Source organism: Mytilus edulis, chromosome 11, assembly GCF_963676685.1.
Source record: "Mytilus edulis chromosome 11, xbMytEdul2.2, whole genome shotgun sequence".
NCBI lineage: Eukaryota > Metazoa > Mollusca > Bivalvia > Mytilida > Mytilidae > Mytilus > Mytilus edulis.
In genome coordinates, this window is record NC_092354.1 from 19734304 (window position 1) to 19757495 (window position 23192).

At 32.7% G+C, this 23192-nt stretch overlaps 1 protein-coding gene across 2 annotated transcripts; it reads left to right on the plus strand.

The window, feature by feature from the left end:
• The first annotated feature begins 12513 nt into the window (after positions 1 to 12513).
• Positions 12514 to 17565, plus strand: LOC139495288 (uncharacterized). Of its 2 annotated transcripts, XR_011657309.1 has the most exons (5): positions 12514 to 12623; positions 13590 to 13619; positions 14150 to 14590; positions 16872 to 16932; positions 16963 to 17565. XR_011657309.1 is itself a non-coding variant. In XM_071283597.1 (4 exons), exons 1-4 carry the CDS (start codon positions 12557 to 12559, stop codon positions 16874 to 16876), a joined length of 543 nt encoding a protein of 180 aa, XP_071139698.1. In that variant the 5' UTR covers positions 12514 to 12556; the 3' UTR covers positions 16877 to 17565. The 2 variants fall into 2 exon arrangements, 1 of the variants encoding a protein (XP_071139698.1); XM_071283597.1 differs by having other exon boundaries at positions 16872 to 17565.
• Positions 17566 to 23192: the final 5627 nt, after the last annotated feature.

A 23192-nucleotide genomic window follows, 5' to 3' on the forward strand; every position in this document is an offset into this window, starting at 1 on the left:
GTCAATACCAAGTATTTTAAAAACAACATTTATTGAACCATACCATGATGTTATATTCATGTGATGTAGTATATTATGGATTATGTCAAATTTATGTGATTCGCTACAGTGGAGTTGACAAGTACGTCGAAAAAAACGTCACTCAGTCATTTTGAAATTCAAATTACAGTAACACATTGCTTAGGCTAAGGATGACAATTAAACATGACGCTTTCAAAGCTACAAAGTATTGAGCAAGGACGTTGACTTCTTTTTCACGATTCCACCCAACAGAAAGTTATACCCTATTACACTCTAAAATAAACAGCTGCGCCATGAGCGCATGATACGCCCGACGTCTTGTGTGGAAGTTTTATGCAATAATCATAAATAGTTTCTGGGAAAGTTTTAAGCAATAACCATATATTGTTTTTGAGACACAGCGGGACATGTGAAACCCCCAACCATGTTTTTTTTTTTTACAAAAAACTAAATATCACTAAAATAAAATTTTGAATCAAAACCAAAAAGTATACAGATCTTTAGATTAATATAACAAAGAAGTGTGTAAAGTTTTAAGCAATAATCATAAATTATTTTTGAGATACGGCGCGACATGATGTAAAAAAAACCTCCCCTGTTTAACAAAATACTTAATAACTCCACAATAAAATTTTGAATCATCACCAAAAAGTATACAGATCTTTAGATTAATATAACAAAGAAGTGTGTAAAGTTTTAAGCAATAATCATAAATTGTTTTTGAGATACGGCACAACATGTAAAAAAACCCTCCCCCTTTTTTTACAAAATACTCAATAACTCAAAAATGAAATTTTGATAAGTCGTTCTCAAGTTACGGTGCGACATGTTTACGCCGTACAGACAGACGGACGGACGGACATCGGACATTTGTATACCATAATACGTCCCGTCAAAATTTTGACGGGCGTATAAAAACCGGGCGTAATTATTTTAATGGGGGAAGAGGGTTGCATGTGAATGCCATATCTGACCGGAAGGTCTGTTCAGCCGAACTGATATACTGTATATGTTTTTCAAGGCCCGACTGCAACCGGCCTGCTGAGTGTGGCCAATATGACTCCATGTGTCGATCGTTATTCACAACTTCATTTTCTTTTCGATTCATTCGTAGCCTCTGGTTGATTTGACCCCTCGCTTCCCTTGTTAGATGAAACATTTCAACCAAACATTGCAAGGGATAAACATTTCTTGTTTGTTTTTCTTCGTGTCGGTTATATTGTAAATTTCATTGAATAGCCGTATATCTTGTTCACAGCAAGAAATCTGCAAAGTAATGCTAACTAACAATACAAACAAACGGGAATTTCCCATGTCCATTTTTACTGACAAATCCCACATCAAATATATTAAATAGTACATAGCTTTGGATCCATTCAATCATTTTATAATAGATGTAGAGGATACGGCACTAATAATGTCCAGCCCCTACACTTTAACTAAAATGCATTTTACACTTATTTTATGTTTTTTTAGCCAAAAAAATATCCAAAAATTTTTTCGACTCGCTCCGCTCGGCGAAATTTATTACTTCGCCCCCCTTTCCAAAATCCTGGATCTGCCCCTGCGACGTGTGTGTTATAAAAAAGATTGACAATAATGGCCTTAAAAAAAAAAAAAAAAAAAGTTATAAAACAAACACATAAAGAGTTAAAACCCTAATCCAGGCCCTCAGATCGAACCCACGTCTTCATATTATCAGGAAATAAATCAATTTCAAGGTCTCGAAAAATTATACAGATATATAACAAACGTTATCAGACTGGCCTAGTGAAGACTTACAGTCTTGACCTTATAACATTGACCTTGTAAACATTGGCCTTTTGATCATTATAACCGATAAACAGAATCAGTCCAAAACTTGTAAATATATACATGTCGTTATCTTCATGTATAATATGCAATTCAGGAGTGTAGCACATCATACCCAACTTAAGGGGGATCCGTATGGCAAGCCGTTTTACTATTTATTCGAATTTCAAGTTATCTCCTATAATATATAAGATACTTTATATAATGTATAAGATATCTCCTTTAATATATAAGATATCTCATTTGACATATAAGATATATCCTATAATATATAAGATATCTCATTTGATATATAAGATATCTCCTTTAATATATAAGATATCTTATATGATCATTTTTATAAGATATCTTTTATTACTAGTGTATAAGATATCTATAATGTTATATAAGATATCTTCTAAAGTATATGAGATATCTTATATGAGATATCTTTTTTCAAAGGGGGAGGGCCTAATTACATAATAAAAGACAGGAAAATAAAGAGCAATTAACCCAAGAAAATAAAAAATGGGGAGTATTAAAGGAAAGAGAATAGATAATCAAACACGAAAGTTACGTAAGCGGAAATCTCGTCGGCAACAATACATCAGAATGCCCTAACGAAAAAATGTCTTAAAAGTTGAAGAGATATAGGAAGGAAGTACCCCATTGAGACCCTCTATCATGGTTTACTTGTATACTGTCCTATCTCATATGTATAACCTATTGATTGACCCAGTAACAGAAAAGTCAAAGATACTGCAGTGACCACGGTTATTGACCATACTATATAATATTTGGTATACTATGTCCGATTTTAAGTTCAGTTGGACTGAATAATTCAGCTTTTGTAGGCATGCATGAATAAAGAATCCATGCTTTTAAATAATTGGCATAGGCGGATCCAGGGGGCTGGGGGCCCGGGCCCCCTTTCGTGGGAAAAATTTGGTTGATTATATAGGGGATCATTGACGCATGACTGGAGCGGTCCCCCCTTTGGATCAGTCAGCTGGCCCCCCTTAGGAAAAGTTCTGGATCCGCCATTGATTGGTTAATGACTTTTAAGAATGATGAATTGAGAATTATAGGTTTAAGAATGATAGATAGAAAATAACAAGTTGCTTTCTTTAAAAAAAGAAATGCAATCGTAAACCCAAATGCTTGTTTGGCATTATATATATATTAGATAATTGTTTAATAAAGATGTATTGTCTTATATTACTTTTGTTGTGCATAAGAATTAGAAACTGACATTGCCTGTTTACTTAATGTAATACCGGCTTCACACATCACCGTATAGATCCGACGTACGTCGGCCGTTGCCAAAACAATCATGCACGCTACCAATACGCTAGTAATTTTGATGCATTTAACCTGTCAATCATATCTGTATCGTGTGCACAACGAGCGCACAACGAGCTTAAAGCGTGTATTGGGTGTGCGTAAAGCGTACCTAAGTGTTTCCCCTAGTCTTTCTGCATTCCCAACTGCAGGTCTGTCTATATGTGAATGTTTGTCAATAAGTCTGTCACATTCGCCCGTCTGTTTACATGTTACCAGTCTGTCTATGTCCGCTTTTGTTATCAATAAGGCTGTTTAGTTTTGTTTGATTTTTGTTTTTAAATCTAAATGATCGGGGCATTAAATAGCCGACTAAATAGTGTTTTTTTAATTTTTGGAGGCCGTTCGGTGGCCTTAAAAGACTTACTACCACGTCATTGTAACTCTGGTTAATACTTGTATCATTAGTGCTGGACCATGGTCGATCCTATGCACCTTTGAGGCAGGCGGGATATTTTTGTAGATCTTGTACAGCTCAAACTAATGGGAGTAGTTCCTGTACTTCTATGTCTAGTCCCATGTTGCATGGTTGGAGAGGGTGTAATATCTTCTGTAGGTTTGATGAAGTTTCACCCGTATCGGACTTCTCCTGAATAAAAGCTTTAATTAAGGCGACGAGTATTTTTGTATGCAATGTGCCCTTAACGTGTCTCAAACTTATCTGTAGAGTTTTCAACGCTCGTGTAGCGTGTATATTATGTGCGTGCAGTTTACAGGTATACGCTTGACAAACGCTTATGCTGAATGAAATTTTTTATGTTCCATTAAAATTTTCCTGAAGTAAAAGCATTCACTAAGCGTATACCTTTGCATTTCGACGTACTTCAAACTTATGGAACGCGGGTTTAAACGCTTGCGTAGCGTTCCTCTGGTGAGCAACTAAGTTACGCATACGATGATACGGACTTTGTTAATTTTCTTTTTTGACTGATTGTTTTACATTGTCATTTCAGGGCATTTTATAGCCGACTATGCGGTACGTGCTTACCTGTTGTTGAAGGCCGTACGGTGACCCATAGTTTGTATTTCTGTGTAATTTTGGTTTCTTGTAGATAGTTGTCTCATTGACACCAAACCATATCTTCTTTTTTATATTCGATATCTTATCGCCGGCCTGGTTAAGTCTGCTAAAAATGCATGCATGATTCATTTTTAGGTTATCAGTCGTAATTAAAGTGGCACATTTAATTCGTTGTTTCATTGCTTGAAGTATCATTTCTTACATCTGCATGGTCAAATGTATATTTTTTTAAAATAAATTTTAGACTTAGATTTCAGTCACGGTTATTTTTCCCCCTTTATATTGAATATCTATACTTATCAGTCGCATTTTAATGACGAAAAGGATTCAGAGGTTATTATGTGACCTACTTGTTTTTAAAAAAAGTAAATAATGTTGCAACATCTAAACAAAGAAAATCACTTTAAATTTGCAATTTTAATGAAAATAAAAACGGACATAACTTTCATAATTAATTTTAACGTTATTTTCAATAAACGATTTTTTTTTGAAAAATCCTCGTTTTTACACCTATTTGAGGCACGTATTTATGATGATATTTCCATGTCCTTGGTCTATCCTAGACGTAAAATTTCGAAAAGTGCTAATACTTTTTTCAAAGATTTTATTTTTAATTGTTTTCGTTCAAAATATATATTTTTTTTTTCATATTCAATATCTATTAAATTTTATTTTTAATAACCATTTTTTTTTATTAAAGTTGCAATATTTAACCAAAAAAATAACTGTAAATTAATCATATGCAAGAAAGACTTCCCTTTAATTTCAGTATAAAAAATAAATAGCTTGCTTTTACAACATGTACATCTTCACTAAACGAAAAATCTAAAATAAAATGCTTCTAAAACTCTTTCTAAAGATTTGATTTTTAATTATTCTCGTTCAGAATATAAAGCGCATTGTTTACATGAAATCTTATCTCATATCTAAACACAGCTGGTTACATCGTTTGACTAATTAAAATACTACGCATGTAGGTTAATATTAGCAGCTTGTAATGCAAGAAAATATTATATCATAATAAATTTCAGATCATACGTAAAATATCTCTATAGCAACTTAAGATGCTAATGCATATTCAACAGATTAGTAAGCTTCTGCGCATGCATTTGAAAGGTGGTCATAGCTATTGCACATGTATTTGAAAGGTGGTCATAGAAAGAACAGAAGTGTTCCGAATAACATCCGGTGTTCCGAAAGACTACATCACTCGTCCAATATATACTGCGTAAACCCTCAGGGGTTTACGCAATAACTTCAATAAAGGTGAATAAATAGTAACTTCAATAATGATGAATAGAAAATAATACCTTCAATAATGATGAATGGAAAATAATAACTTCAATAATGATGAATAGAAAATAATAACTTCAATAACGATAGAAAAAAAAATAACTTCAATAATGATGAATGGAAAATAATAACTTCAATAACGACGAATAGAAAATTTTAACTTCGATAACGATGAAAAGTAAATAATAACTTCAATAACGATGAATAGAAAATTATAACTTCAATAAAGATGAATAGAAAAAATAACTTCAATAACGATGAATAGAAAAAACATAACTTCAATAATGATGAATAGAAAATTAAAACTTCAATAATGATGAATAGAAAAAAATGACTTCAATATTGATTAATAGAAAAAAAAATAACTTCAATAATGATGAATAGAAAATAATAACTTCAATAACGATAGAAAAAAAAAATAACTTCAATAATGATGAATGGAAAATAATAACTTCAATAACGATAGAAAAAAAAATAACTTCAATAACGATGAATAGAAAATTATAACTTCAATAAAGATGAATAGAAAAAATAACTTCAATAACGATGAATAGAAAAAAAACATAACTTCGATAACGATGAATAGAAAATAATAACGTCAATAACGATGAATAGAAAATAATAACTTCAATAATGATGAATAGAAAATGATAACTTTAATAATGATGATAGAACATTATAACTTCAATAATGATAAATAGAAAATAATAACTTATAGAAAAAAGTCCCTCAACGATTAGTGAATATATAATGGTAGATAAAGAATAATGGCTTTGAGAATGGTAGATAAAGAATAATGGCTTTGAGAATGGTAGATAAAGAATAATGGCTTTGAGAATGGTAGATAAAGAATAATGGCTTTGAGAATGGTAGATAAAGAATAATGGCTTTGAGAATGGTAGATAAAGAATAATGGCTTTGAGAATGGTAGATAAAGAATAATGGCTTTGAGAATGGTAGATAAAGAATAATGGCTTTGAGAATGGTAGATAAAGAATAATGTCTTTCAGAATGACGAATAGATAATAATGGCTTTAAAATATTGAATAGAGCATAGTGGCTTTCAGAATGATGAACCAGAAAATGGCTTTTATAGTGTCATGATCATGTGCAATAAGTTTGATAATGATACGGTCTAGTAAATTTGGTGTATGGAAGGATTGTAATGTGAACATATCCAACCGGCAGGTGTCGTTTGATCTTGACCTCATTTTAATAGTTCAGTGGTTATAGTTAATTTAATGTGTTTTTGTCTGCTTTTTCATATACTGTAAGCAATAGGTCTATTATATTTGGTGTATGGGATGATCGTAAAGTGTGCATGTCCAACTGGCAGGTGTCATCTGACCTTGACCTCACTTTTAATGGTTCAGTGGTCAAAGTTAAGTTTTTTAATTTTTTTTTTAATTTCTTTTACTAATACTATATGCAATAGGTCAACTTTATCTAATGCATATATTGATTGTAAGGTGTTCATGTTTGCCTGGCATGGTTCATCTTTTTTAATGATCCTTTGGTCAATGTTTAGTTTTTCTTAGTTCAGTCTGTTTCTTAGAAACTATTCACAATAAGTCAACTACATTTACGAGACATTTCAGCGAGTGCACTCTTGTTTTTCTCAGTTAGCATTTTTTTTCGTGAACAAATTTGTTTAGGTGTTCGACGCGATTAGCCAGATTATTTTTTTTTTAAATTGCAGTGGCGGATCCAGAACTTTTTCTAAGGGGGGCCCGCTGACTGACCTAAGAGGGGGCCCGCTACAGTCATGCTTCAATGATTCCCTATATAAACAAAATCTTTCCCACAAAAGGGGGGGGGGGGGGGCCGTGCCCCCCAGGCCCCCTGGATCCGCCTATGAATTGGCATCACTTTTACTGAGAAAAAGTTTTGTAGCTTTTCCCACGATTATTTATAAATATGAGTCAAATTGTCCTTGTTTGGTTTTTTTTTCTACCTTGTCTGAAGTGTATATTCCACTGTCATTTGAAAATTGATTGACGTGTTATACTTTATAGAGTGATTGTCTTTAAACAGAGAACTGAATCATATATTGTAATTTTGTTGAAAGTGATTTTAAGGATCGATTTATTTGTTTTAATTTTGAAGTAGACAGTAATTCAGATATGACTAACTATGTTGACAAAACAAGTATACAACTGTATCTTCTTATATAATGGTCGGACTATAAATTGACACCAACAGTTTATCTTTAATAGGGGGCATTTGATGGTTCGATTTCACATGAAATTTCGTAAGAATTAAATTGACTGATTGTTAAGAAGAAAAGTGACAAAGTTGTCATTCTAGCCGAGATCAATTTACAGTGGATATGTATAATATGAGATTTATGACACACGTCTATAAGACAGCAATCGAACGAACAATACTAAATCCCAAAACACATATCTTGATAGTTGATACGGTTAATTCAACAACTGAGAAATAACAGCAATCGGCTAGCATCGGGTGACGCCGCTTCTTTCCATACGGTATTATCCGATTTGTTACGAATAACTATCAAAATATATACTTTCTTTCACTTTTTACTAAATCAATTCGCAACCCGATTCTTGTGAAATAAAAAATTCAAGATATAATCGAAAGCATGGCATTATTCTAATGACAAGATGTCTGCATTCGGCACATCACCGCATAATCCTAGGTTACCGGAATATGCCGAGACGTGCCGAATGCAGTGTACCGTATTCTGCCGAAATGTGCCGAATCAAAATCTACAAGATTTTTTTTCGATTTGTTCCATTATGAAATTAAAGTATATCGAATTAAACAGGCAATCAATATCTTCTTCAATTCGATTAGATTCGTTTGGTGTCTCAATTTCAATATCTATTATTATTATAATGAAGAAAAATTATTATGTTAATTTCTATCGAAATTCAGAAAAAGTAAAAGAATACTAGTTTCATTCCCAAACTTTGTGTACACGGTCACCGTAATTTCTTATAAAGTCGGTCATTTCAGGTGTTCGTCTGTTACATTTGATTTTCAATGAGACTTAGGACCAATGTACTATTCATTTTCTTTTCCCAGTAATAGTCATGTTGTATTTTATACGTTTGATTGTTCAATTTTTCAAGTACCCACGATCAAAGAATAATTCGATGATGTAAATGTAATTGAAAGTGCTTCATCTCACGAAGATTTATAAAATATTATTCAAGTTCACATCTTCAATCGTTTTACAAGTGGGTAGTATTTCAACATTCACTGACTGATGACGTACAACTTTACAACGCGGGAACATGTTACAACGACACCATGTGACACAAGATGGCCACCCACAACCCAACATTGTCGACTAATTGGTAAAGAATGCGTTAAAGAGGGTGTTGATAGGGTTGACAATATAGGATATGGGCAAGAAAATATAAAGAATAAAGAGTAAAAAGGAAGAAAAAAAATTAGAGAATAATGGACAAGCAGCATATAGAACAGAGAAAAAAAATCCATTAGAAATGAAAGCATTCATTGAGAAATGAAGGGACCCCCAAACCAGGCCCTACTATTTACAAGAAGTATAAATATACCAATGAAGTTTGTAATTTTTCTTATCATGTTGCATTGAACATAGTTGTACTTTTTGAAACCGTGGCTGAAAAATGTGTGCTATATATAGCAGCATAAAACAGTTGCACCATCAAATTCTGATTTAAGATACAGAAAATCAGTGGCGGATCCAGGGGAGGGGGGTGCAGGGGGTTGGAACCCCCCTTTTTTTGGACGATCATTGCATTTGAAAGGGAGCATATAGTTGGAACTCCCCCTTTACTCTGGGTTGGGAACCCCCTTTTGAAAATGGCTGGATCCTCCCCTGAAAATATGGTCAACAGTGGCGGATCCAGGGGGGGATTCCGGGGGTGCGCACCCCCCTTTATTTTTGCCGATCAATGCATTTGTATCGGGACATATGTTTTGCACCCCCCCCCCTTTGCCCTGGGTGCCCTGGGTTAGCACCCCCCCCTTTCGAAAATTCCTGCATCCGCCCCTGGTCAACTCCATCAGACAAAGTTGACCTTAGATGAATTCGGCTGTTTTATTATGTCCCTTTTACTGGTGTCGCTGATCTCTTTTTTTTTTACCAATATGCTATAAAGTTTTTTTTCAAACTATTGCTTGTTGACCCTATTGGTTATATAATTATATAGCTGCTAACGTTGCTATGTATTTATCAATATCCATGGTTTTCTGATGTCACATTTCAAGTTTGCATAGACTAGTCGTTCCTAAAGAAGGTTAATCGAGAAAAACGCCATATTGATCTGGGCCTTTTAAAGAATTATTAAAACAAAAATCTGTTAAGTAAAGAGAGACGCTTTGAACAAAATGTAGGTATTACTTTAATGAATTGCACCAAACAGTAGAGGGCTTGGTCAAATTCACCCTCACACAGTTTTTGAGCATCATAGAAAGAAGAAAAATAACTCTTTCAATTATCCATTTATTGCTTCCGATGGCTTTACTCAGTTACTATGAATGCAAGCGTTTTACGTGATCGAAGCGTTCTATTAACCACTTATGGAACCACAGCGCCACCACCTGTGAAAAGTCGTAAATGGTTCCTATTTTGCAGATTATTTATATAATAAATACATCTGTACTTATATTGGGAAAAAAGGAAAAACTTAAGGTCAAGGTTTGAGGGTTTCGCTTTTATCAATAGTTTCAGATATAATCTTGATTATATGAAGTGACCTTGTTAACACAATAATACAGATGCACTCAAAAGTATTTCTTTATAGTGACCCAGTGGCGGATCCAGGGGGGTACCGGGGGTTGGAACCCCCCTTTTTTTTGCCGATCAATGCATTTGAATGGGGACATATAGTTGGAACCCCCCCTTTGTCCTGGGTTGGGAACCCCCCCCCCCCCTTTTTAAAATGGCTGGATCCGCCACTGTGACTCGTTGCCTGACGCTAGTCTTGACGTCCGTCCTGGGCCAGAAATGGCCGGAAACCAAAGGATTAACTTGAGAAGAGAAATTTGGTCACACGAACTTCTCTAGTTTTACCATCAGCCCCGTGCTCAGTATGTGTCAGTTTGGTTGTTTGGGAGAGAGCACACCGATGTTCCATTTTATGAGATTGTCAAACTATCTGTACTAAATATAATATTTGCAATACTAGTAAGTCTTTGAGGGAGCGTAGGTGAGCTATTGACATATAAATTGTATGCCCCTGTTTAACATTTCCAATTCAAATTGCAAATTCAATCTCCCTTCACTCGGCCGACTCGCCTTGTTTCTGCCTAACTCATTTACTTACTTGTTCTTTTCCTTTATTTGACTTGAATATAAACATAATAAATGTGTTTCCATTCATGCGTTCTCAAATATATAACAAAAAGTATAGGTCACAATTTACAGGTTTGGCAAGGTTATTCATAGAAAACATATTTTTGTAAATGAAAGAAAACTAAAACATTGAAATTTAAGACAAGAAATGAGTTGAAAGTTCTTTTAGTAAGCTTCCAAAATCTGAAAAGAAAGTAGGGTCCATGACTCGTTTTCTTGTAACAAGACATAAAAGTTTAATTCATACCACATTCGAGTATGAAAGTATACATCTTCTGATTTATCTCCCCTTATATATATGACAAAAAAATGCAATCAAACAAAACATATTCGTATGATATAAACAATTCAGTATAACTTACGATATGTTGTTTTTTTTTTATCGTATGATTTTTAGTGTAAGAACATCTGTTTATTGAATGGCACCGAAATATAATTTATTTTCGGCCTTGATGTGGTTCAAATTTATTGTTGATTCACGTTTTGATAAGGCACTTGAAATGGAAAATTATGGCTTGTCACGTGACCATGATTCAGGGTCGTTGTACTGCTTCGTCGTGCATTATGGAATGTCTTGTGACCGTTTTTTCCAAATCAAGTTTTTAATAGATACAGTATTACTTTTCGGTTTTTCGTTTAAAAAAATGCAAAAAGGGGCAGTTGAGGGAGAAATGATTCCTCCTGGTTTTGGGAAGATAATATTTATAATAGAAATTGGCCAATGCGTTTATAACAAAATAATTAAAAACATATTTAGTCTATCAACATTTCTTAGCGCAAAATCCCTGGGTTTTTATACCCAATAAGTAAAGGGTTTTTTGAAAGAATTATGATTGCGTAAAAAAATAAAATAAGAATTGTCATTTATTTCTACGATTTAAAAAGGAAATGATTTTTTTTAAACCACAATTATTTTATAACTATATAATTTTATTTTGGGTGGCTTAAAAATCAAATATATAAATGTATCGAGGGTTATTAATACCTAAAATGATGTTTCTATTTGACTCCTAACAGGTATAAAATGTATCAAAATGTATCAAAATGGTTGAAATGTGAAAAAAAAAATATAAGAAATGTTCAAGTAGCAATTCAAAATTTTTTTGGTTTTTGAAATATCGCAAAGTCTAAGGGACCTATTTTATTGTTATATCCTGCATTTTTATTTTTCACTCTATTCGGTCCTGCCTTATTTTTAATTAGTTTATCCTGACTTTTTTTCATAAATTGTCACATGCTATTTATTTTTGCAAAGTGTCTCATCCTAACTGTTTTACTCAAAATTCCTATCCTGCCCTCTTAAAAAAGATTTGATCCGCCCCCGCCTCCTAAAAATCAAATACGTAGTTCACTAATACGGAAATCTGGTGGCTACAGAATGTGGCATGTGGCTTATGGTGGAATAAATCGAAAATTTCTTGTATGGTCTTCAAACAGCATTTTGCGTTTTTAACAGTGCGATGTCATAGAAAATATAACTTTTTTTAAAGTTTTTTTTTGCAAATGCCCCGAATGCTTTCCTAAATAAATTATAAAGTTTGTTACCCCTGAAGTACCCCTATTAATTTAACCGAGGTCAATGTTAAGGACCTTTGATTTATTATAACGAATTATCCTGGTAACCCCCTAAACTCAATATTTCAATCATATATTATCACACGTGTCAATATTATGACCAGAAACCGAGTTTTAACGGGCAAGGTCACGCATGTTATCGCTTATTAAAAAGCAGAAATCTACCCCGAAAATTTCAATAGACCGAAAATTCAGAACTAACCATGTATATCTCATATTTAACTGTGTCCGTATTCTCGTTTCTTCTTTGTTTTGATTATATGCTTGTTGGTAAGTATAGTTTTTTAATTTAGAAAACTAAAATTTTTAGAATATTTAGCGTTATTTTTTTTTTCACACTCAAAATAAGTGACGTTTAGTGTCATTTTAACAATTTCCCTGGGCTACGAAACACGAGGTATAATTTTATATCCAGCTTATTAAAAGTTCAAGTTATTTGTAACGGGTTATTTAACAGTGTGCACCACATTTTTTTAGGTTATTTCTTCATTAACAGAAAAAATATTACAGTCATTTCTTATAATTTAATTCTAAATTCAATTTTAAACCGTAGAAAACCTTGAAAAAACGTTGATGACGTCACGGTCACATGACTACATTATGTGGAGGAATCTCGGTACCGATCTGGTGTCACCCGCTTTTTTCTAAATAGTTTAACTCAATTATATATAAGTTCTTAAAACTTCAAAGAATAATTGAAGTTGGAGATTTGTCTTAAATATGCTTGAAATATTTTCCACTGGACGTTAGTCAAACTTTTTTTTTAATTTAAAACTGTTCGAAAAAAATCTTTTTTCTTTGTATTCATCATATATTAGTTATTAAAAAAATCATATTCATTGTAATTTACTACCTGTACAGCTATGCGCACAGCTATGCGCCTAGATGCTTAAAAAAGGCAACATAATGCTGTTTAGAAGAATGATTGTTAAATATTGTTTTTGAAACTATAATAAGATATCTATTCCTTTGAAGAAAAAAACGTCTTTTACTAAACACACTTTTTTCAGCTTGGATTTTTGTATGCTTATTTAATAGTGAGTTATTTTTTTATATTTACTATATTGAAGATGTTGCATATCGAATAAATGATGTCAACTTCGAATTTGAAAATACATGCGAATTATTATTTCACTATAATTTCACTTTCATTAATGATTGATAAAAAAAAAAATCATTTTTTTTTATATTATCGTAGCTAGATACCTTTTAACATTATAACTTCTTTTTTTGCAGATGCATTTAAAGTTCGTGAACACGAATCACGTACGTATTAATTGTATACTTTTAAGTAGAAGCTCTCAAAAAAGCTTGTAACACCTAATTTGTGTACAGTATGAACGAATAACACATGTTACACAGCAACAAACGGCAAGATATGAATTACAGGCTCCTGACTTGGAGCAGGCACATACAGAATGTGGTGGTGTTAAACTCGTTTGAAAACGCCAACACTTCCCTAACCTTGGACAGTGATGGAAAGTACAACATAAGAACAAATTTAATAAAAAAATAGTTGTAAAAGGCTTAACTCAACAGATGTAAACAAATAGAAATACACGTACATTTAACAAAAACATGAAATGGACGTGGACGAGTACTTATACATCCACACAACAGAAGGCTCTCAATACAGATCTCAGAATTCTCGCAGTTATTGACAGTCAGTCCAAAGCCAATACTAATAGGGAAAAATCATGCGTCCAAGACCTAGAAAACTGTTGTTTTGTAAAATTTCAATGACTTCATTTCTAAATTTTAAACGAATTTTGCATTAAAATTATGTTTTCTTTCAGATCAAGATAGAAGTTTAGAAAGCTTTATTAATTGTTTAAAAGGTTGTCAATTAACGAACAGGGACTCAAGCTCGTTGTTCCAGAGAATGAGACGTTCAAAGAAGACATTAGTACTTGTTCCCGCAGGAATAGAAACAGAAAGTTTAGGGTCAAACAAAGAACTCAAAGAGACTGGAAACATAATGAACAACGATGAACACATTGATGTCACAAATAAACCCACTCATAAAATAACATTATCTGATATTTTACTTTCACGAACTGGTACCAGACAGTATGTGTCTGTAACTGAAGGGTTGAATACCAGTTTAGAAAGTTCAGACCAAAATTCACTTGAATTACATGATGACGTTCGAAGCCATGAAGATGAAGTTGACCATGGAGATGTTAGTTCCAGTTGGAACTGTCATCACTTATGTTTGCGTAATTCAAATATTTTTGGTAAGTTTTCAATTTAAAATTAAACGTACAACCAGTATAAAGATACCATTGAAAGGAAGTTATCTTATTAACGATTAAACACAAGCTGATTGTACTCATTGTAATGGCGGTAGATATTTAACGAGTTATTATTTCAAAAATATCCCACGTTTCATACAACTTGATGTCGAAGTATCACGGCCGGAAGAAACTTGATAAATATAGTTAATGACAAAAAAAATCAAATTATAATGCGTATCTCTATAGATATGAGAACATCCAAGTCACAATTTTTAAAATTTAACCATTATAGGTTAAAATATTACGGTCTTCAGCACGGAGCCTTTGGTCACACCGAACAGCATGCTATCGAGGGTCCCTCAAAAAACCTAGTGTAAAACCAAACGGGAAAACCAACGGTCTAATCTAAATAAAAAATTAAAAACACTTATGAACCACATTTCATTCAATAATAAATTTTCAATGATATTTTTATACATCATTTAATGGCTTACAGTACGGCAGATGCATAGTTAACAAATAGTGTATTTCAATGGTAATCGGAAGGCAGACGAAAATCTGCTGTATATAATAGTCAAGACAATTGTGTTCAATGACAATCGAGATACAGGCGCGGATCCAACCATGGTGAAAAAGAGGGGTGTTGGGTTCAAAACCCGGAACACCACAAAACGTTCTCCATTTTAAGAAAAATCAATCGAAAAAAAGGGAGGTTTGAACTATATGAAATTTATCGTTTTGTCTTACAACATGGCCATCAAGGGGAAATAACTCAAACTAAATTATGTCAATGGACATTGATATAAAACATTTTTGCCTGAGGTGGTTGCAGTATGAGTTTTTATGTTATTTTAAATTATACAGTTTGTAATCGAAACAATAAACCGACGCAATTTAGGAAAATACTATGCGTGAAAAAATGCTATTGATAACTACATTATTCCTTTGTCCAGTCATTCATATCGTTAGTTTGAACGAGTTGATAATGTAAATCAGTAAGTCCATGCCAGAGTTTTTGTGAAATAGAACTATTATATATTAAAAGAAGATGTGGTATGATTGCCAATGAAACAAGTCTCCACCAGAGACCAAATGACGTAGACGTTAACAATAATAGGTCACAGTACGAGCTTCAACAATGAACAAAATAAATACTATGGTACATTAGAATTTCATTAAGAAAAAATGTCATTTAAGAATTGAATGCTTCTTCTTTTTTTGGGGTTTTATTTTAAGCGTTGACCGAAGTACATTTTGTTTGATGCGCGGAAACAATTTCGCACATTCATGAGGCCCCTCATGGGGGGGGGGGGGGGGTCCTAGTAATCACATAATCACCATTTTTTTGCCAATATAATCACATAATCATTAAATATTTGCTTATCTTTAGTAATCAAATAATCATAAACTAAAAATATAGTCCTAGGTAATCAAATAATCATGAAATATTTGGCTTAATAATCAAATAATCATTAAAAAACCGGCCAAGTAATCACATAATCAAAAACCCCATGAGGGCCCTCATTCATCGCTTTTACATTCCTATAAAATTATTAAAAGAAGCATTCAATAATTATAATAACATTTGTTTCCCTGGACCACGAAAGAACGATTTCTATCAAGTTTTTCTTATGTTTATCTGTGCACATCATGAAAGTTACATTTCATTTGGAAATAATTACATTACATGTATGTTTCAAAAGAATCCGTTATTTTGATTGGACATCAACGCTTGTTCGTCATACTAGAATTCACTTTCACAGTCCAATGAAGTTTAAAATTCATGATGACACAGGCTATCACAAAATAGTGCACATGTTATTTAGAGTGATAAATGATAAAAATCGATTTTCCATTGTCATAGCAAAAACATGTAATTATAAGTATTGAATGCTTCTTTTAGTAATTTCATAGGGTTGTAAAAGCGTTGACCGTGCGCACATTTTTAGAATGAAGCGCTTTCGTGCTTCATACAAAATGTACTTCGGTCAACGCTTTTACATCCCAATGAATTTACAAACAGAAGCATTCAATTCTTAATTGAAGGTTGATTTCAGAATGACTAGATATTGCTGTTAGCCAATCACAAGAACGTATTATAATGAAACGTACATTATAAGATCATAACTTTAAAATTCATTTAAAATATTGAATGACTGCGTTATGTGTGTTGTTCGGTTGGTGGTCTTTTAAGCTGATACCCCATTTTTCAATTCATAGATTAAGAAAATGAAACTATTCTTTATTATATTTATTTATGTTCGCGTTTGTCTTTTTTCAGGTTAAACACATCAATGGAAGTTTGGTTTATGAAAATAGACAAAATGAGATCTGACGTTTTGTGTTTCTTCTGTGTATATATTGATGTTTTATGTTTCTTCTGTTTATTAACTGACAAATTCTTCTTCTGTGTATTTACTGACGATTTTTTTCAGTGTATTTACTGACGATTTTTTTCGGTGTATTTACTGACGATTCATGTTTCTTCTGTGTATTTACTGACGATTTTTTTCCGGTGTATTTACTGACGATTCATGTTTTTTTCTGTGAATTTACAAACGGCTAATTGCTTCAACTGTGTATACAATTTATGTTTCTTCTGTGTAAATACGTTTTTCTTTTCTCCTGTGTATATTAAAAAAGATTTGGTAGGATTGACAATTAGACATGCAATTCTTCACAAGAGACCAAATGAAATAGTTATTAACAACTTAAGATCATCGTATGGACTTCAGCAATGAACAAAACCCAGACCGCATAGTAAGCTAGTATAAATAGAATTTATGTTTCTTCTGTGTATACGATTTATGTTTTCCCTGTGTATATACTTGCAATTTATGTTTTTCCTTTGTATGTACTTGCGATTTATGTTTTTTTCTGTGCATAAACTGTTTTAATATTGTTTTAAATATGTTTTATTTATATTTATTTATTGTTTCTTTTAAACCTTTGTTTTGAATAAAAGTAAACATGAATTATTAATGTATCCAGCAATGATCCATTCTGCTGAATGTAACTTGACACATTTAAAGAATATTAATAAAATACACATAGGACAATATCAAAGTTAAAAATTAATTCTCTTTTAAAACAAGTCAACATTCATGTAAAACATAACAACATTATATATATTATTAATATAAAATCTCAACATTCAGAGATCACATCAATTAAGTTGCACACGTAAATCACAGTTAGCTTAATCTTCGTAAATTGAAGATCTGTAAGTGTACATTTCACTCAGCATCTTTTTACTAAAAGTGTCAACATGTTTACAAACATTTGGATCAACCTTATAAAAACATTCACCTAGCAGTATGTTTATTTTTTCGTAGGACGGTAACTCTGTGAAGCAAAAGTCGGTGAAGTTAGTACTTAGGTACTCATTTATATCGGCAAAATACTTACTTCGTATAGGAGAATATTCAGAACATTCGAGAACGAAATGTTCCACGGACTCCTCAGATTTGCCTGAACACATTCACTGGGGTAAAGCTGATGACCGTAACTGCATTCACGGTCATCCCAAGATGTCGGATGAAAAATTAGGTCAGTTTCTGTATTGTCTGTTAAAGTGTTTCTATATCATTTTCTTTACAAATCATACATTGAAACGATGTAAATTTATAAAATAATCACTCGGAAATCACCAATTACTTCTGAGAAATGTGCATGAAACGGGAAATTCGATTTGAAAAAATCGCCAAGATGACCGTAAATCACAATCGAGATGACCGTAACAGAATCAGCGATTCATAACAAGACTGACCGTAACTGCTTTTAAGATGACCGTAATTTGTAAATGATGACCGTAACTTTTAAAGGATGACCCTCAATTCTAAGAAATATCCGTAATTATATAACTATCTTTTTGTATCAAATGATTAATCGTGTTGGTATACACATATTAATATGAAAGTTTTATCCTATAGGTAGAAGAAAATAAGACGTGCTTCAAATGCAAATATTACCATATGTATCTTTTTTACAGTAGAGGGTTCAATTTTTAAAATGAATTTGCCAAAAGACATGCGGTGCACAGCCTTCAACTGCTCGACAAAAGATTTTTTTTTGTTTCTGGGATTTCTTTTAATGACATATAATAAATACACATTTTTAAAAATGCCCAAAAATTGCATGTACACCCATTGATATTATATCGTCTTTCATTTTGTCGTGCAAATAAAATAACAGAAATATTTTGAAAATATCATTCGAATAAACTAGTGAAGGTGAGCTCCAGCAAAGTAGATCCTTAAAATAGTATTGTACGAAAAGCGTATCACAAGGCGGAACGTTGTCAATATGTATATATACAGAAATGTTATTCATACAGTCAGGATTCTACTTCTTCAAAATTATCTCCCAATTACGCCAGTTCATGCTCACAGTCGTAGAAATGGAAGCCATTGTAGGGATGACGCTCTGCCAATTTTGCTCTTGAAAACTGATAAATTTATCCACATAGCACCATTACGATCGATCGTTATATGTCAGTTATATTTTAAAATACAAATGTATCTACTAGCTAATGAGCATTAGTTAATGATCTTGTCTGCATTGATTCAACTTAAAAATATTGTCTGTTTGGATGTCAGATGGAATTTTTGAAAATTCTTAAGCATTTAAAAAAATTCTAATTAAATATTTTGTGGAAGGGCAGACAAAACATTTTCAGTGGTTGAAGATTATAAACCCTAGTTATCACACACACATTTTCATCATCCAAATTAAAAGACTGTCGTCAAGTACTTTTAGAAAAAATAGCTATTCGAACACACCTACTCTGTTTTTGTGTTTCATTAGATAGGTATCTCAATTGACCCATATATTTCATCTTTTCGTACTGTCATTTTTTTACGTTATAAAGTCAACCTGTAGCTTTGATATATAATAATGATAGAATCTGAAGCGAGATGCTATATAAAATACTCTTGCTTTGTACGTTTTAAAGACAAAATATACACCCCAAACATGCCCTAACATAAAAAGGTGCACTCGATTTTTCTCTTTTCGATACAATCGTTACCTGTTTTGGGGATTTTTTTCTTGATTCACATAATGGAAGGGCAGAACGAAAATTTCTGAACTAAAAGATTGATATGTTCTCCGTCCGTGATAAAAAAAAATCGGAGGTTATGCATTTTCTACATCCAACTTATAGATACTATATATAAAAAAGAAGATGTGGTATTATTGCCAATGAGACAGCTAACCAGAAAAGACCAAAATGACACAAACATTAACAACTATAGGTAACCGTAAGGCCTTCAACAATGAGCAAAGCCCATACCGCATAGTCAGCTATAAAAGGCCCCGATAAGAACCATGTCGTCGACTTGATATCTTATTGTTGTGCATTACTATGTAATAGATACATTGAAAACTTATGCAAATGGTGTTTTTAAAATAAGAAAATTGTCGTTTTATTTGTTTCTATTAACTTTTTAAAATTTTGTTACTATATCAAACATTACAGTTAACTTTTATCGTTTTCTCGATAAACACAGAGTTTCGATTTTTTTGTTCTATTTCAAAAGTGTTTCCGCCTGCATATATAAAGACAAATTAAGATTTTAATCTGCTTCTTCTGGACCCATACACATGGGCTCGATTACCAAATATTCGTATGTATTATTAATGTTTTTAATGCTCATTTATTGGCATTATGTTTTTCTGGTCTGTGCGTACGTTCGTCCGTTCGTCTGTTTGTTTTTCCGTTTGTCCAGCTTCAAGTTAAATAAAATTGAAACTTAGTACACATTTTCCCTATGGAATGATCTTTTTAATTCTAATGCCAAATTACAGTTTTATCTCATTTTCATAGTCCACTAAACATAGAAAATGATAGTGTATATGAGGCATCCGTGTACTAGGGACACATTCATGTTTCTTCAAATTTTCGTCGTATCGCTGTAAATTTGTGTTAAAATTTTAACGTCGATATCAATAAATATTTCATTGTTTACGAGAAATATGCAATTTACTATCATTGTTATAAATCCTAAATATGGCCAATTATATTATAGTTTAAAAAAAGAAATTTATGAAACATATTTATATCCGCTAACCGCGAGCCCCTATTGAGATCGACAAACTCAACAAAAAAGCTTTGAATACAATACGGATATTTCTTAGAATTGATGGTCATCCTATAAAAGTTACGGTAGTCCTATATAAATTACAGTCAGTCTTTACAAATTACGGTCATCCTTTACAAGTTACGGTCATCTTTTTACCAATCACGGTCATCCTTGTTTTATGTTACGGTCATCTTGAAAATATTTTGATTATGATTTACGGTCATCTTAACGATTTTTTCAAATCGAATTTCCCGTTTCATGCACATTTCTGGGAAGTAATTAGTGATTTTCGAGTGATTCTTTTATAAATTTACATCGTTTCAATGTATGATTTGTAAAGAAAATGATATAGAAACACTTTAACAGACAATACAGAAACTGACTTAATTTTTCATCCGACATCTTGGGATGACCGTGAATGCAGTTACGGTCATCTGCTTTACCCCAGTGACATTTGACAAATGGGAGTGTCGGACATATTCATTCTATACAAAACTTGATTTATGGGTAGACAATTTGTTCGTGCTAACAATTTTAACCTTGTAGACTTTAAATCGAGCAAGTTTGACAAATAAGGCTGTCTACCAGACGCAAGTCTGAATTTGGAGAAAGCATTAAGACTGCTTTTATTTCTTATAACTTAAAAATTCTCTTTCACGAACAAACCTTCCAAAAAAACTGTTTGAAAATATTTAGGTTAGGGTGCTATAAACAGTTTCGTATAAAAAAAAAACTAGGGGTTATTCCCCGACTAAAAATAACCATGGAGGGAAACCCATGTTTATTTACTCAATTGGTGAAAAAGTATCATGTCTTTTGTATTTGATTGTAAAAATTAGTTAATTAGCTTTCAATTAAAACAGGTTGAATGATTGAAATAATTTTAATAATTATATTAACTTTACATGTTTTGAGGGGAGACAACACTGTAAACATCCTGTTTTTTTGGCAGTGAAAATTGAAAACTTATTTGCAGCCACTGTAGCTCTTTTCGGAGAAGGAAACCGTACCCTGAAACAAGATTTTTTTGAAAGGCCAGGTAAAAACCTACAAATTTCATACAGTTTTGATTATGTAAAATGTGCATGGATCATGTCTTCATGGGTGTGCACATGACCTGGTTTCAAGTTTTTTATGTTTAAATTAGACCTTTTTTCCCCCATGTTCATTGGATGGAATATTTTTAATATATTAAAAGTACACATTATTTTTATTTCATTATAAACTAGGAAACATTCTGATTCCAGTGATATCTAGTTTTATACAAGTATCTTTATTAATCAGTCCACAACTAAGGGTCACTTATGCATGGTCCCTTAAAATGTGACGTCGTAAAAAAAAAAACTGTTGATTGCACCCTTAACATTAAATTTTGAGTTGTAAAAATGATTAAGACCAACAGAATTAAACACATTTTTCATATACTGAGGATATCCCCATCCTCGATGTAGCGTTAAGCCCTTAAGCTCGTCAAATATTATTCGACATAATCTATTCTTATCTAGGTCATGAAATCTAGCAAAATAAGACACCCTTTGTCTATCTAGGAAATCATTTATCGGTTCCCAACCCAAATCTTCTACTCAGATTGTCCCATAGACATTGTATTTATACGTCGCAACAGACATCAGATTACAGTGTCGTACAGTAATGTTAACTGATAAAATTGAGATGGAAATGGGGAATGTGTCAAAGAGACAACAACCCTACCATAGAACAGACAACAGCATGCAGAAGGTCACCAACAGGTCTTCAATGCAGCGAGAAATTATCGCACCCGGAGGCGTGCTTCAACTGGCCCCTAAACAAATATATATGCTAGTTCAGTGATAATGAATGCCATACTAAACACCAAATTGTACACAAGAAACAAAAATTAAAAATAATACAAGACTAACAAAGGCCAGAGGCTCCTGACTTGGGTGCATAAGTACCCAACGAAAAAAAAAACTGACCATTATCACTGAACTAGTGTATATATTTGTTTAGGGGCCACCTCCGGGTGCGGGAGTTTCTCGCTGCATTGAAAACCTATTGGTGACCTGCTGTTGTCTGTTCTATGGTTGGGTTGTTGTCTCTTTGACACATAGCCCATTTCCATTCTCAATTTCATGGAGTAGAAAGTCGGACGTATTTTTTTCTAATAGAATATGTTATCAGACGGACTTATTTTGTAAACAATGAAAAAAGTTGTTAATGAACGAAATATCCTTCAAGGTCTTTTTTTGTTGTTGGTCAAGCTGGCCTAAGGTCTCCATTTTTCGTTTGCACCTAAGTGTCACAGTAGAAAAAATTATTGCCGCATGATTTTTTTATTCACTGAGAAAAAAATGTGGAGTAGGGTGTCACACTTCAACTTTAAACCCATTCTTTTATATATTTTTTTTTTGGTTCGTATAATGTTATGATATCGTCGTCGTCTGCGTCGTCGTTGTCCGAAGACACATTTGGTTTCCGGACAATAACTTTAGTTTAAGTGAATGGATCTCTATGAAACTTTTTAAGAAGGTTCAATGCCA

Bases quoted from the DNA above. Each gene is read 5' to 3' on its own strand.
- LOC139495288 (XM_071283597.1), top strand. From the start codon at position 12,557: ATGTATATCTCATATTTAACTGTGTCCGTATTCTCGTTTCTTCTTTGT. The intron at 12,624-13,589 runs GTAAGTATAGTT...CTTTTTTTGCAG, and splicing joins TTTTGATTATATGCTTGTTG to ATGCATTTAAAGTTCGTGAA. The intron at 13,620-14,149 runs GTACGTATTAAT...GTTTTCTTTCAG, and splicing joins AGTTCGTGAACACGAATCAC to ATCAAGATAGAAGTTTAGAA.